General features: G+C 42.7%; 1 protein-coding gene across 2 annotated transcripts in view; it reads right to left on the bottom strand.

Annotated features, from left to right (window-relative positions):
• Window positions 1–234: 234 nt before the first annotated feature.
• The window catches only part of erbb3b (erb-b2 receptor tyrosine kinase 3b), a 98,992-nt gene continuing 85,480 nt past the window's right edge, over window positions 235–13,746 (bottom strand). The window contains exons 23-29 of one of the 2 annotated variants that reach the window (XM_060937428.1): window positions 9,891–9,966; window positions 9,637–9,783; window positions 5,946–6,043; window positions 4,205–4,375; window positions 4,030–4,104; window positions 2,599–2,860; window positions 235–2,493 (exon numbers count right to left, since the gene is read on the bottom strand). In XM_060937428.1, coding sequence (XP_060793411.1) covers window positions 1,679–2,493; window positions 2,599–2,860; window positions 4,030–4,104; window positions 4,205–4,375; window positions 5,946–6,043; window positions 9,637–9,783; window positions 9,891–9,966 — 1,644 coding nt within the window. In that variant the 3' untranslated portion in view covers window positions 235–1,678. Of the gene's footprint in view, window positions 2,494–2,598; window positions 2,861–4,029; window positions 4,105–4,204; window positions 4,379–5,945; window positions 6,044–9,636; window positions 9,784–9,890; window positions 9,967–13,746 lie in introns of both variants that reach the window. The other variant, XM_060937427.1, reaches the window with a different exon arrangement.

The following is a 13,746-nucleotide window of genomic DNA, read 5'->3' as shown; positions in this document are numbered from 1 at the left end:
AATCTGGATCACTCAATTTGTTCAAAAACCTTTGATTTGCTGTGGATAAATTTGGATAATGCCATATACTTATGGTACATAAAAAACATAGTTATGACTTCATATGTTTTCATTGCAATTCCGAACACAATCCTACTTGTGGTCCTTAAAAACAACCAGAAATGACAACGGACCTTTTACTCAATTAGTTATGAATCTGGTCATATTATGCAAAATATGATGTACTGCACACTCACCGGCCACTTTATTAGGAACACCCATGCATCCACCTGCTGTTTTATGCAGTCATCTAATCAGCCAATTCCTTGACAGCAGCACAAAATCATGCAGATACAAATCAAGAGCTTCAGTTAATGTTTACTTCAAACATCAGAATGGGAAAAATTGTGATCTTAAAGTGTTACTTTCACTGTGGCATGGGTGTTGGTGCCAGATGGACTGGTATTTCAGAAACTGATGATCTCCTGCGGTTTTCACACACAACAGTCTCTAGAGTTTACACAGAATGGCGTGAAAAACAAAAAACATTGAGTGAGCGACAGTTCTGTGGGTGGAAACAAACGCCTTGTTAATAAGAGAGGTCAGAGGAAAATGGCCATATTGGTTCGAGCTGCCAGGAAGGATATAGGAACTCAATCACTCTTTACAACCACGGTGAGCAAAAAAGGATCTCAGCATGCAGCAGCAGAAGACTACATTGGGTTCCAGTCCTGCAGCCAAGAACAGGAATCTTAGAATCAAGAACAAGTTCCTATTAAAGTGGCCGGTGAGTGTAAATCAGTACCAATCACTTCAAAGACAATATCCCTGGATCCTCCATTAAAATGCAATGAATTATATTTTCTTTGAGACACCTGATGTTTGACTACCTCACAGTGCACACACAGGCAGAGGAAAAGTAATCACTTACTGTATAGTACATCATACCTTTTTTTTTTTTTTTTTAACCATACAGTCAAATCCTGGTGGTTATACCAAAGTCCAGCCTTGCAGTCTTTATTGCCTGAGGCATATTTCAGGAAAAAAAAAAAAAGATTTCACACTTTAAAACATTGCCCTTTGTCTGCCAACACAATGCTAGTTATTCAGCATCACCAATACACCACTTTTAATAGCATAAAAGACATATATAACTTTATTGAAAGAAAAAAAAGGGTTCACGTCACTATTAGCACGGAATTACATTACACCTGGGTGGAAGTTAGCGTAACCTAGCTAGTCTAAGAGGATGTAGTGTAAATTTCTGATTTGACCGGCAGCATGATTGGCAGGTAAGCAAGATCCTGTTCTGATTGCTTAGATGTTAGTGATCCTTGTTTACAGAGACAGGAGGTTGTTTTTCTGGTTTTCCACTGAGTAGATATTTTATTGACAGCTGCCTGTATGTGAGGAGAACTTTTTTTCTCAGGTATTGCAAAAATTTTGACAAAAATCACTGACTCCAACTTTAACTCTGATTAGAGTGTTAATTAACATTTTTCATTGTCATTCAACTTTAATCACAAATGTATTGATTGATTTCAAAGAGAAGCATTGTTTTACCTTCCTGAAACAGTATTTGCATTTATTTCTATGCCAATTTATAAATCCCACTGTATGGTTGGGAAACAGCGTACACACATTTCGGTCTCTGGTGAGCAAACCAGCTGCTACAGTTCAGGACTTAAGCACTGATGTTTTATGTGCATACAGCATCTGGTTTGTGGAAGAGTCTGCTGTGCCAGTAGTCTGGGTTGTCAAAAGACGTGTTACTGTTCTTTTCATCCACACCAGCACATGTGTTTCTGAAGGCTCTCATTTTAACTCTGTGTGGCTCTTCTCCTGACACCATCCTCCCGTTGGCTGGAAAGTTTTGGTACTCAAGACGAACACCTGATGTACAAACACCTGATGTCCCACATGGATTCATGTCCTCGTATTCATCCGGTTGCTCAGTGATGGCTGCATCCTCATCCGCTTTGCAGCTCCTTCTGTTGCTCATCTTTGGAGCAAAAAACTCGTGCGTGTTCTGGTAAATGCCAGTTTCTCTGGGCTCATGTGAACTGGCGTTGTTTTTTTCTAACGTCGATTCGTTTCTTATGTCCATGTATTCGTACTCAACCACAGCCTGCTGTGGCTGGCCCTCCTCCAGAGCTGTGCCAATGTCAGAATTGTCTCCACAAGGCTCTTTTTCAGATGCTCCGTCATTGTCTTCTGGAACAGGCACAGGCCTGTCCTCACTTTCATCATTTTGTGTTTGGACAGCCTTGTGTGGTGAGAGGCTGTTACTGCAGGTCACAAGATCATCACAGGGAGACTGTTGGGAGATGGGAAGATTGGCTGAGCCGTTGATATTGCCATCTCCTGGTGAGTGAAGGAGTATAACGGGCTGTTTGCTCATCAACTCATACTCTTGTGACTGATCTGGAATAGCATGCGATTGACTCTTGCCATTTTTGGATGCCCTGTTGTGTCGAAGGCTGCCTCTGGAACTGGATTGGGTCACCAGTGGATCTTAAAAAAAAAAAAAAAAAAGAACAAATAAGTTAAAAACGTGAGTATAAGTTTGCTGAAAACAATGGTAGCACTCCACAAGCACAAAAACAAACAAAATATTACCTCTTCCTGAATTGTGGGCACTTCTCGGTAGAATATACCCATCTCGGTCCTCCTCAGCCATCTCTATTCCTGGTGAAAGCGGATCAGATGTGACAGATACACAGTTAGATAGGTATGCACTGTCTCCTCGGCTGCGTCCCCTGCATAGACTTCCTGTCTGAGAGAGGATCTCACACATTTCCATGTCCAACATCGTGCACCTGCCTTCTGAGCTTTCAGATGTGGTTCTTGCTGAGCCTTGACGTTTCCTCTGGGACCACAGCTGAAGAACAGACACAGTACTGATCAATTTATTCCATATTGCTCATGACATAATGTACGGTACAATATTCTCTTCAACACACATCAACTAATCAGTTAACCATTTTGTTCTGTTCGAGCTGAATGTGTCTTTCCATAAATATTGTTATTATTACTAACAACTGAGATGGAGCCCATTTAAAAAAAAAAATTCAAACTGAAGCTCATTAGAATAACACCGCCCCCTTATCTGAGCATCTCCATTCAGGGCTTAAGAACTGCCTTTGTTAATGCATATTCATGAGGAAAGTGCTACCTGATTGGCTGGTGGAAAGGGGGAGGGGTGGGTGACTCATTATCATTTAAAGGAACAGGCGATCTAATCAGCCGTTCTGAACAGGGCTGTTTAGACCGGGTGAGGAGGGAGCTGTGGTGTTTTATCCTTGTGGTATTTTGAGGAAAGAACATCACAGACTTTTAATTAAGACCTCAGGGAACTGTGTCAACTTGTGGAAAAGGGGGGTAATATGTCTCGTTTAAATGACAGAGATCTGGACGTGGGGCGGCACGGTGGTGTAGTGGTTAGCGCTGTCGCCTCACAGCAAGAAGGTCCTGGGTTCAAGCCCCGGGGCCGGCGAGGGCCTTTCTGTGTGGAGTTTGCATGTTCTCCCCGTGTCCGCGTGGGTTTCCTCCGGGTGCTCCGGTTTCCCCCACAGTCCAAAGACATGCAGGTTAGGTTAACTGGTGACTCTAAATTGACTGTAGGTGTGAATGTGAGTGTGAATGGTTGTCTGTGTCTATGTGTCAGCCCTGTGATGACCTGGCGACTTGTCCAGGGTGTACCCCGCCTTTCGCCCATAGTCAGCTGGGATAGGCTCCAGCTTGCCTGCGACCCTGTAGAAGGATAAAGCGGCTACAGATAATGAGATGAGATGAGATGAGATGAGATGAGATCTGGACGTGTTTCCTGATTAATGATGGCAATCAAAGCAAACTGTGCTCTAAGAAAATATCAAAAGGAGCTACTACAGCATCTTGGAGTCATGCTGTTAGATGATGGCAAAAATATGGTATGATGCAAAAACATTGTTAATGAAGTGAACAGAACATGACAGACCACAAAAGAGTGCGATGCATGCCATCATTATCTTATAGTATCAAAAGCAGAGTGTGTAATATGTAGTATCTGACCTGTTTGAGATCGTCCCCAGCATTTGCGGTCATGGGCAGATATCCCACAAGTACAGATTGGCCAGATGAGGCACTCTACAGTATAAGGAGAAATTATTTTATTTTCAAATCCTGAACTCGCTCTCATCTACTAAAAAGCACCCAAACAAATCAGAGGTCATCTAACCCATCTTACCCTATAGGAGCCCATTCGCATGCGGGAGTGACTCCTCGTTGGAGACATTTGGAGAGGAGGAGTGGCGAAGCCATCATCCAGCACTTCATCATCTTCACTTTCAAGGTCAGACTCGATTAGCTTGGGGTCACGTAGATGGCTCTCTTCCGTTGCAGCACTATTTTGATCTTTCTGCTGTGAGTTAAAGAGACATGATGTAGTAAGCTGGATCCATTCAGAAAGTTTAGAAACAACCCCAAATCAGAAAAAGTTGGAACACTATGGAAAATGCAAATAAAAAAGAAAGCAGTGATTCCGAAATAGACTTTGACTTGTATTTCATTGCAGACAGAATGAAACCAAGATAATTCATGTTTTGTCCGGTCAACTTCATTTCATTTGTTAATATACATCCATTCCTGTGTTTCAGGCCTGCAACACATGCCAAAAAAGCTGGGACAGGGGCAATTTAGGACTAGTAATGAGGTAAAACAATTAAATAACGATGTGATTTGAAACAGGTGATATCAACAGGTGACTGTAATCATGATTTGGTACAAATGTATACAGGAAAGGCCTAGTCTTTGAGGAGCAAAGATGGGCTGAGGATCTCCAGTTTGTCGTAAATGTGTGAGATAAATTGTCATAAATTTAAATTTTTAAAAGCAATGTTCCTCAAAGAAAGATAGGAAGGGATTTGCATATCTCATTCTCTATGGTGCATCATATCATTCAATGATTCAAAGAATCTAGAGGAATTTCAGCATGTAAAGGGCAAGGGCTCAAGCCTAAGCTGAACACCCGTGATCTCTAATCCCTCAGATGGCACTGCATCAAGAACCGTCATTCATCTATAGCTGATATAACCACATGGGCTCGTGATTACTTTGGCAAACCTTTGTCAAGCTCTACAATACGGAGTTACATCTAGAAATGCCAGTTAAAACTTGACTGTGCAAAACGGAAGCCTTATGGTAACTGTGTCCAGAAGTGCCATTGACTTCTCTGAGCTCTGAAGCATCTGGGATGGATCAACACAGTGGAAACATGTATTGTGGTCAGATGAATCAATATTCCAGGTCTTTCTTTGGAAGAACTGGACACCATGTGCTCCAGACCAAAGACTAAAAGGACCAAAGGTAACTTACACTTCTGTGATGGAGCATTAATGCAGAAAAGTACACTGAGATTTTTGGAGCAACATATGTTGCCTTCAAGACGTCATCTTTTCCAGGGATATTTCAACAAGACAGTGCAAAACCACATTCTGCACACGTTACAAAGGCGTAGCTGTGGAAGGAGAGGGTGCCTGTCCCCAATGGAGAATGTGTGGCGAATTTTGAAATGAAAAATATGACAATGATGACCCTGTACTGTTGCACACCTTAGAACCTATTTGCAGGAAGAATGGGGCAAAATAACACCTGAAACGCTTTATCATTTGGTGTCTTCAGTCCCCAAACATCTTTTAAGTGTTGTGAGAAGGAATGGCAACATTGTAAAGTGGTAAATGCTTTACCATCCCAATTTCTTTTTTTAAATGTGTGCCAAGAATCAAAATTGAAATGTGTTTATTGAAAAAAACAATAAAATTCATGAAGTAAAACATCAAATAATATGCTGTTGTATTGTTTGAGTGCAATACAGGTCAAAGATGATTTATAAATCATTGTTTTGAGTTTTAATTTCAATTTCAACAGACCGTCCCAACTTTTTCTAATTTAGAGTTGTAAAAGGTCATTAAAGGTCAATAGCATCTCACCTTGACAACAAGGTAGCGGGGTGGATCCCTTGCCATTCGGGTAAACTCATTAGCCAGCTCTTTAAAGGTCGGCCTGATGTTCTCATCAATCATCCAGCCTGAAAAAGAAAGGAGCAAGATTCAAAAGGTTGGGGGGAAAAATCCCAAAGTAACAACTGCACATACAGTACAGTGGTGCTTGAAAGTTTGTGAACCCTTTAGAATTTTCTATATTTCTGCCTAAATATGACCTAAAACATCATCAGATTTTCACACAAGTCCTAAACGTAGATAAAGAGAACCCAGTTAAACAAATGAGACAAAAATATTATACTTGGTCATTTATTTATTGAGGAAAATAATCCAATATTACACATATGTAAAAAGTATATGAACCTCTAGGATTAGCAGTTAATTTGAAGGTGAAATTAGAGTCAGGTGTTTTCAATCAATTGGATGACAATCAGATATGAGTGGGCACCCTGTTTTATTTAAAGAACAGGGATCTATCAAAGTCTGATCTTCACAACACGTTTGTGGAAGTGGATCATGGCACGAACAAAGGAGATTTCTGAGGACCTCAGAAAAAGCGTTGTTGATGCTCATCAGGCTGGAAAATGTTACAAAACCATCTCTAAAGAGTTTGGACTCCACCAATCCACAGTCAGACAGATTGTGTACAAATGGAGGAAATTTAAGACCATTGTTACCCTCCCCAGGAGTGGTTGACCAACAAAGATCACTCCAAGAGCAAGGCGTGTAATAGTCGGCAAGGTCACAAAGGACCCCAGGGTAACTTCTAAGCAACTGAAGGCCTCTCTCACATTAGCTAATGTTAATGTTCATGAGTCCACCATCAGGAGAACACTGAACAACAAATGGTGTGCATGGCAGGGTTGCCAGGAGAAAGCCACTGCTCTCCAAAAAGAACATTGCTGCTCGTCTGCAGTTTGCTAAAGATCACGTGGACAAGCCAGAAGGCTATTGGAAAAATGTTTTGTGGATGGATGAGACCAAAATAGAACTTTTTGGTTTAAATGAGAAGCGTGATGTTTGGAGAAAGGAAAACACTGCATTCCAGCATAAGAACCTTATCCCATCTGTGAAACCATGTTGGTGGTAGTATCATGGTTTGGGCCTGTTTTGCTGCATCTGGGCCAGGACGGCTTGCCATCATTGATGGAACAATGAATTCTGAATTATACCAGCGAATTCTAAATGAAAATGTCAGGACATCTGTCCATGAACTGAATCTCAAGAGAAGGTGGGTCATGCAGCAAGACAACGACCCTAAGCACACAAGTCGTTCTACCAAAGAATGGTTAAAGAAGAATAAAGTAAATGTTTTGGAATGGCCAAGTCAAAGTCCTAACCTTAATCCAATCGAAATGTTGTGGAAGGACCTGAAGCGAGCAGTTCATGTGAGGAAACCCACCAACATCCCAGAGCTGAAGCTGTTCTGTACGGAGGAATGGGCTAAAATTCCTCCAAGCCGGTGTGCAGGACTGATCAACAGTTACCGGAAACGTTTAGTTGCAGTTATTGCTGCACAAGGGGGTCACACCAGATACTGAAAGCAAAGGCTCACATACTTTTGCCACTCACAGATATGTAATATTGGATCATTTTCCTCAATAAATAAATGACCAAGTATAATATTTTTTTCTCATTTGTTTAACTGGGTTCTCTTTATCTACTTTTAGGACTTGTGTGAAAATCTGATGATGTTTTCGGTCATATTTATGCAGAAATATAGAAAATTCTAAAGGGTTCACAAACTTTCAAGCACCACTGTATGTACCACTGTGTAATGTGTGAAGTCACAAGATGTCAACTACATGGTACATAGAATGATGTTTTCAGGAATGAGCCTTCACATTCAGTGTTTTTAATTTATACCACAGTGCTGATGAATTCTCAAATCTGATTTGTCAGCATGGCTCTGGCAGTAGTGCTGAGGCAGAGGCAAATCACTGTTCTAACATTACTAACACTATCATACTTACATTACAGTTTCTATAGTAACAATGTGCACAAGCATAGAGGATGCACACTGTTGGTCCAGCTGTTGATCTGTGTGTGTGTGTTTTGTTTTTTTTTTAGCGTGAAGGTTAAGAGCTGTTCGTTATAAGGCTAAATTTTTTGTATGGATTTTTAGAAATGGCGGTTGTTGGTGCTGTACTGGCTCATGCATTCAACCAATCAACATACACTTACTTCTGGACCAATCACTGTACATTTACATCACTCATGGTTCCTCTTGTGCTGGGAGAGTACCTACGCTGAAGCAGAAGCTGAAAAAGTCCCTCAAAACGACATTCTAAGAACTACAATCATTCTCAGTTCCTGTAATGTGGACACAGAAAAAAAGGGGGAACTTCCTCCAACAGTTCTAAGAACTATGAAAATGTTTCAGTCTGGAAGCACCTAATGACTATTTATACTGTAGCTCCTATAACATATGAGATAACTGGAACTAACTTGCTTCATGGACATTCCACAGCATTAAATGTAAACATCCATCCATCCATTATCTTTAGCCACTTATCCTGTGCAGGGTCGTGGGCAAGCTGGAGCCTATCCCAGCTGACTATGGGCAAGAGGCAGGGTACACCCTGGATAAGTCGCTAGGTCGTCGCAGGGCTGAGACATGGAGACAAACAACCATTCACACTCATATTCACACCTACGGGCAATTTAAAGTCACCAGTTAACCTAACTGCATGTCTTTGGACTGTCGGGGAAACCGGAGCACCTGGAGGAAACCCACGCAGACACGGGGAGAACATGCAAACTCCACACGGAAAGGCACCCGTCAGCCACTGGGCTCAAACCCAGAACCTTCTTGCTGTGAGGCGACAGTGCTAACCACTAAACCACTGTGCCACCCCTAAATGTAAACATAAATGGATAAACATGATGCTGTGTCTTTCTTGAATTAAAACTTTTTGGCAAACTGCTGTGGGATAAATAAGAGGAATAAAAACCCTGTGGTGTGCTTTTGTAGGAAAATAATCAACTTTTGTGTGGTATCAGTACCTCCAATCACCACATTGTTGATTATTTTCCTATAACAGCACTAATCGTTTTTTATTCCTAACTTACTCATACTTCAATGATTTTTTTATTCAGTACTTTGGATCTTTTCATATTCTCTAGTTTTACTTCTTAAAATGCTGACAATGATCAGAGGAGTAAAACTGCTGAATGTGTAAAATTGTGAATATGAGAGCTTTTGGTGTGTATGTAAGAAAAAAATAAGAAACCTTTTATTTGGTCACGTGCACACTTCAAGCACAGTGAAATTCATCCTCTGCATTTAACCCATCTGAAGCAGTGAACACACGCACGCACACACACCCAGAGCGGTGGGCAGCCACACCAGAGCGCCCGGGGAGCAGTCAGGGGTCAGGTACCTTGCTCAAGGGCTCCTCAGCCCAAGGTCACCCCATGTCAACCTAACTGCATGTCTTTGGACTGTGGGGGAAACCGGAGCACCTGGAGGAAACCCACGCAGACACGGGGAGAACATGCAAACTCCACACAGAAAAGCCCTTGCCGGCTGCTGGGTTCGAACGTGGAACCTTCTTCCTGTGATGCGACCGTGCTAACCACTACACCACCGTGCAGGTAAACTCAAAACATGTTGCGTGTGTAAGTGAACTAAAGTTGGAATAATGTCCTAAACAGCACCTCAAAGCATGTGACTTACACTTGACCATGACCATGTAGACATCGATGGTGCAGATCTGTGGTTGGGCTAAACGTTCGCCCTTCTCCAGCAGACCTGGGACATCGTTAGGATGCATGGAGGTGTAAGGCTCTGCCCCATGTGACATCATCTCCCACACTGTCACCCCTGCGGGGAGCAGAACACAGAAATATTAAGTCTCTTATCCAGGATGGATGACACAGATGTCGAGATTTATTAACATGTACTCTGATTCACAAAGCATCACATCTTACCGTAACTCCAGACGTCGCTCTGGTGAGTATATCTCCTAAACAGGATACTCTCTAATGCCATCCATTTTATTGGAGTCTAAACACAATAAGCAGGCTGTTAGTGGGAATATAGGTAGGACTATAAGTAACTGTCCCCATTTTCTCTCTTTTCTCTCCATGTTCATAGCTAGTTTTTCTTTCTTGGATTTCTGGCTGTTGATGATTGTGGCATTGTTGTGATTTTTTTTTTCTGTTTTGCCAATTTTTAGTATGTTAAATAAATAGCATGTTATCCAGTAAATTCACCACTATATTTTGACATTATAGCTACCAGTAACACTAATGTTCAGTATGTAAGATTTTGTAATGTATGGGGATTTCTAAACCATTAACATACATCTGTAACTTGTCATTTCAAACTGGGACATTTCCAAGCAATATGAAAATAGCAAAAGTAATTCCATTGTATAAATCTGGGGACAAACACAACTTCACAAATTACAGACCTGTTTCTTTACTACCTCAGTTCTCCAAAATTCTTAAAAAACTATTCAGTAACAGATTAGATAAATTCATTGAAAAATACAAACTACTCAGTGATAGTCAATATGGATTTAGAGCAAATAGATCAACAGAGATGGCACTAATGGAATCAATTGAAGAAATCAGTAACTCTATAGATGATAAAATATATGTCGCTGGGATATTTATTGATCTTCAAAAAGCTTTTGATACTATTAATCATGATATATTAATTAATAAGATGGAACAATATGGGATAAGAGGAGTTATATTAAATTGGATAAGAAGTTATTTGAGCAACAGGACACAATTTGTGAAGTTGGGTGACTGTGTCAACTCGTTTGAATATTGATTGTGGTGACCCCCAGGGGTCAGTATTGGGTCCTAAACTGTTCATTCTTTATATAAATGATATGTGCAATGTCTCATCTCATCTCATTATCTCTAGCCGCTTTATCCTGTTCTACAGGGTCTACAGCCGCCGATGGGAAAACGAAACCTAAGCCAAGCACTGTGGCTCTTCGGGGGGGGTAGAGGAATCTGGCTGTGCGGGGCGTGGCATTACAGTCTAGCTGCTATCGTTTTTCTAAGCAAAGTCTCTGTTTCAAGTTCCTGGCAGTTTCAAAAGCTTATGAAAAACCTACATCATGTCACAGAGCGTTAATCTCGCGATAAAAAAAAATTATCGCCGTTAAAATTGAGTCAAGTTAACGCGTTGATAACGCGACATTTTTGACAGCACTAATATACGTATATATCAGCTGGATAGTACAGTGGTAATGCTCACTGACTACGACGCGGGAGATCGGGGTTTGAATCCCGGTCGGGGCAAAACATCATCCAGTAAGGGTCCTTAGGCAAGACCCCTCATGATATATCAGCCTACCTGATAGGTAGGAGTGAAGACATAACTGATAGTCATACCAGGTCAACAAGGGTCTGCGTCAGTTGCTAGGGAACCAGGGCAAACTGATGAGAAATTGGCTACTGGAACAAGACATCGATGGACGAGGATTTGCTGGAATGCTACTATACAAGCAGAGGGGATATATGCAGCGAATGTGGGACCATTGGATACTTCGAAACCCACAATCAAGGCTAACAAAGAAGCAGCTATTAGCCCAGTGTTCCAACATCTGTAATCGAAATCTACTATCACAACTAGAGATTAATGAAATACAACAACGATGCTACGAAGACAGGTCAGCGAGGAGATGTCATCATCCCCACAACCAGAGATTGGGTACCAGGACCCAACAGCTAACAGCCTCAACACAAGAGCTGCTGACCTGAGAAGGACGATCGTGACCCAACTGGAAACCTGGAGCCCCCGACGAATACCGAAGCTGAGTTGCCAAGTACCTTCAGAAGATCTACTAGTAGATGTGAATGCTGCTCTGAAGACAATCTCCACAAGAACCATCACTGAGACCAACAAGCTGATACACAGTACAGCAACAGTAATCATGGAGATGCTTGGACACAAGGTGGGCTCGAGACATAACAAACAGTATCCACCATGGAAGAGATGATTAGAGGCCAAGATAAAGGCAGCATGGAGAGAAGTTAGCCAGCTAGCTGAACTACAGAAAGGGAACATGGTGAATAAAGGGGCACCCAGGAAGTACAACTCACTCTCCATACCAGAGGCACTCGAAACTGCCAAACAGCGACTAACAGCTCTGGCCACCCAGTTGAAGAGATACACCAAGGAGGGAGAGGCCAGGAGAATAAACAAGCTGTTCTCCACTGAACCAGCCAAGGTGTACTCTCAGTGGCAGGGGAACAACAACCGGTCAGACCCACCAAGAGCTGAGGTGGAAAAATATGGGAAAGAAAGGCATCACACAACACCGATGCCCAATGGTTAGTGGACCTAAGAGCTGACCACAGCAACCTCCCAGAACAAGAACCAGTAACCATCTCAATGGCAGACATCCAAGAAAGAGTGTCAAAGATGAAGAGCTGGACAGCACCAGGCCCTGATATGATCCATACGTACTGGCTGAAGAAGCTAACTGCACTCCATGAATGCCTAGCAGCACAGATGAACCAGCTGCTGAGGGATGAGACCCACCCAGAATGGCTAACCCAAGGCAGGACAGTCCTAATTATGAAGGACCCCCAGAAGGGACCCATCCCATCCAACTACCGGCCAATTACCTGTCTCTGCACAACATGGAAGGCCCTGTCAGGCATCATTGCGGCAAAAATGAGTAAGCATGTGGCTCAATACATGAGCGAAGCACAGAAAGGGATTGGCAGTAACACCAGAGGAGCCAAGCACCAGCTACTGGTCGATAGAACAGTCGCCCGAGACTGTAAGAAGAGACAGACCAACCTGTGCACTGCCTGGATTGACTACAAGAAAGCCTATGACTCAATGCCACACACATGGATACTGGAATGTCTGGAACTGTATAAGATCAACAGGAACCTAAGGACCTTCATCCAGAACTCAATGGAAATGTGGAAGACAACCCTAGAGGCCAACTCAAAACCCATTGCCCAAGTCAACATCAAGTGCGGCATATACCAAGGAGATGCGCTATCACCACTGCTGTTCTGCATAGGCCTGAAGCCCCTCAGTCGAATCATCACGAAGAGCGGCTACGGGTACCGATTCCGTAGTGGGGCAACAATCAGCCACCTGCTCTACATGGATGACATCAAGCTGTATGCCAGGAACGAGCGAGAAATAGACTCGCTGATCCACACCACCCGGATCTACAGCGATGACATAGGGATGTCATTCGGATTGGACAAGTGTGGCCGGATGGTCTCAAAGAGAGGCAAGATGATCTGGACTGAGGGGATTGACCTACCAGAGGGCAACATAGGTGATATCCAAGACAGCTACAAGTACCTTGGCATCCCACAGGCTAATGGAAACCATGAAGAGGCCACAAGGAAGTCAACCACAGCCAAATACCTCCAGAGAGTAAGGCAGCTCCTGAAAAGTCAGCTGAATGGTAAGAACAAGGTCCGAGCCATCAACATGTACGCACTACCAGTCATCAGATACCCCGCTGGTATCATAAACTGGCCAAAGGAGGAGATAGAAGCCACAGATATCAAGACTAGAAAGCTCCTCACCATGCATGGAGGGTTCCACCCCAAGTCCAGCACCCAGAGACTATACACTAAGCGGAAAGAGGGAGGCCGAGGGCTAGTGAGCGTCAAGACCACGGTCCAGGATGAAACATCGAAAATCCGAGAATACATCAGAAAGATGGCCCCAAAGGATGAACTGCTAAGTGAATGTTTCAGGCAGCAGAACCCTGATGAGAGCGCAGAGGAGGAGGAGGAACAGACAACCTGGAGGGACAAACCCCTACATGGCATGTACCACCGT

Source organism: Neoarius graeffei, chromosome 13 (genome assembly GCF_027579695.1).
Source record: "Neoarius graeffei isolate fNeoGra1 chromosome 13, fNeoGra1.pri, whole genome shotgun sequence".
NCBI classification, from domain to species: domain Eukaryota; kingdom Metazoa; phylum Chordata; class Actinopteri; order Siluriformes; family Ariidae; genus Neoarius; species Neoarius graeffei.
The sequence above is the reverse complement of the archived record's forward strand: the minus strand, read 5'-3'. Positions and strand labels throughout refer to the sequence as shown.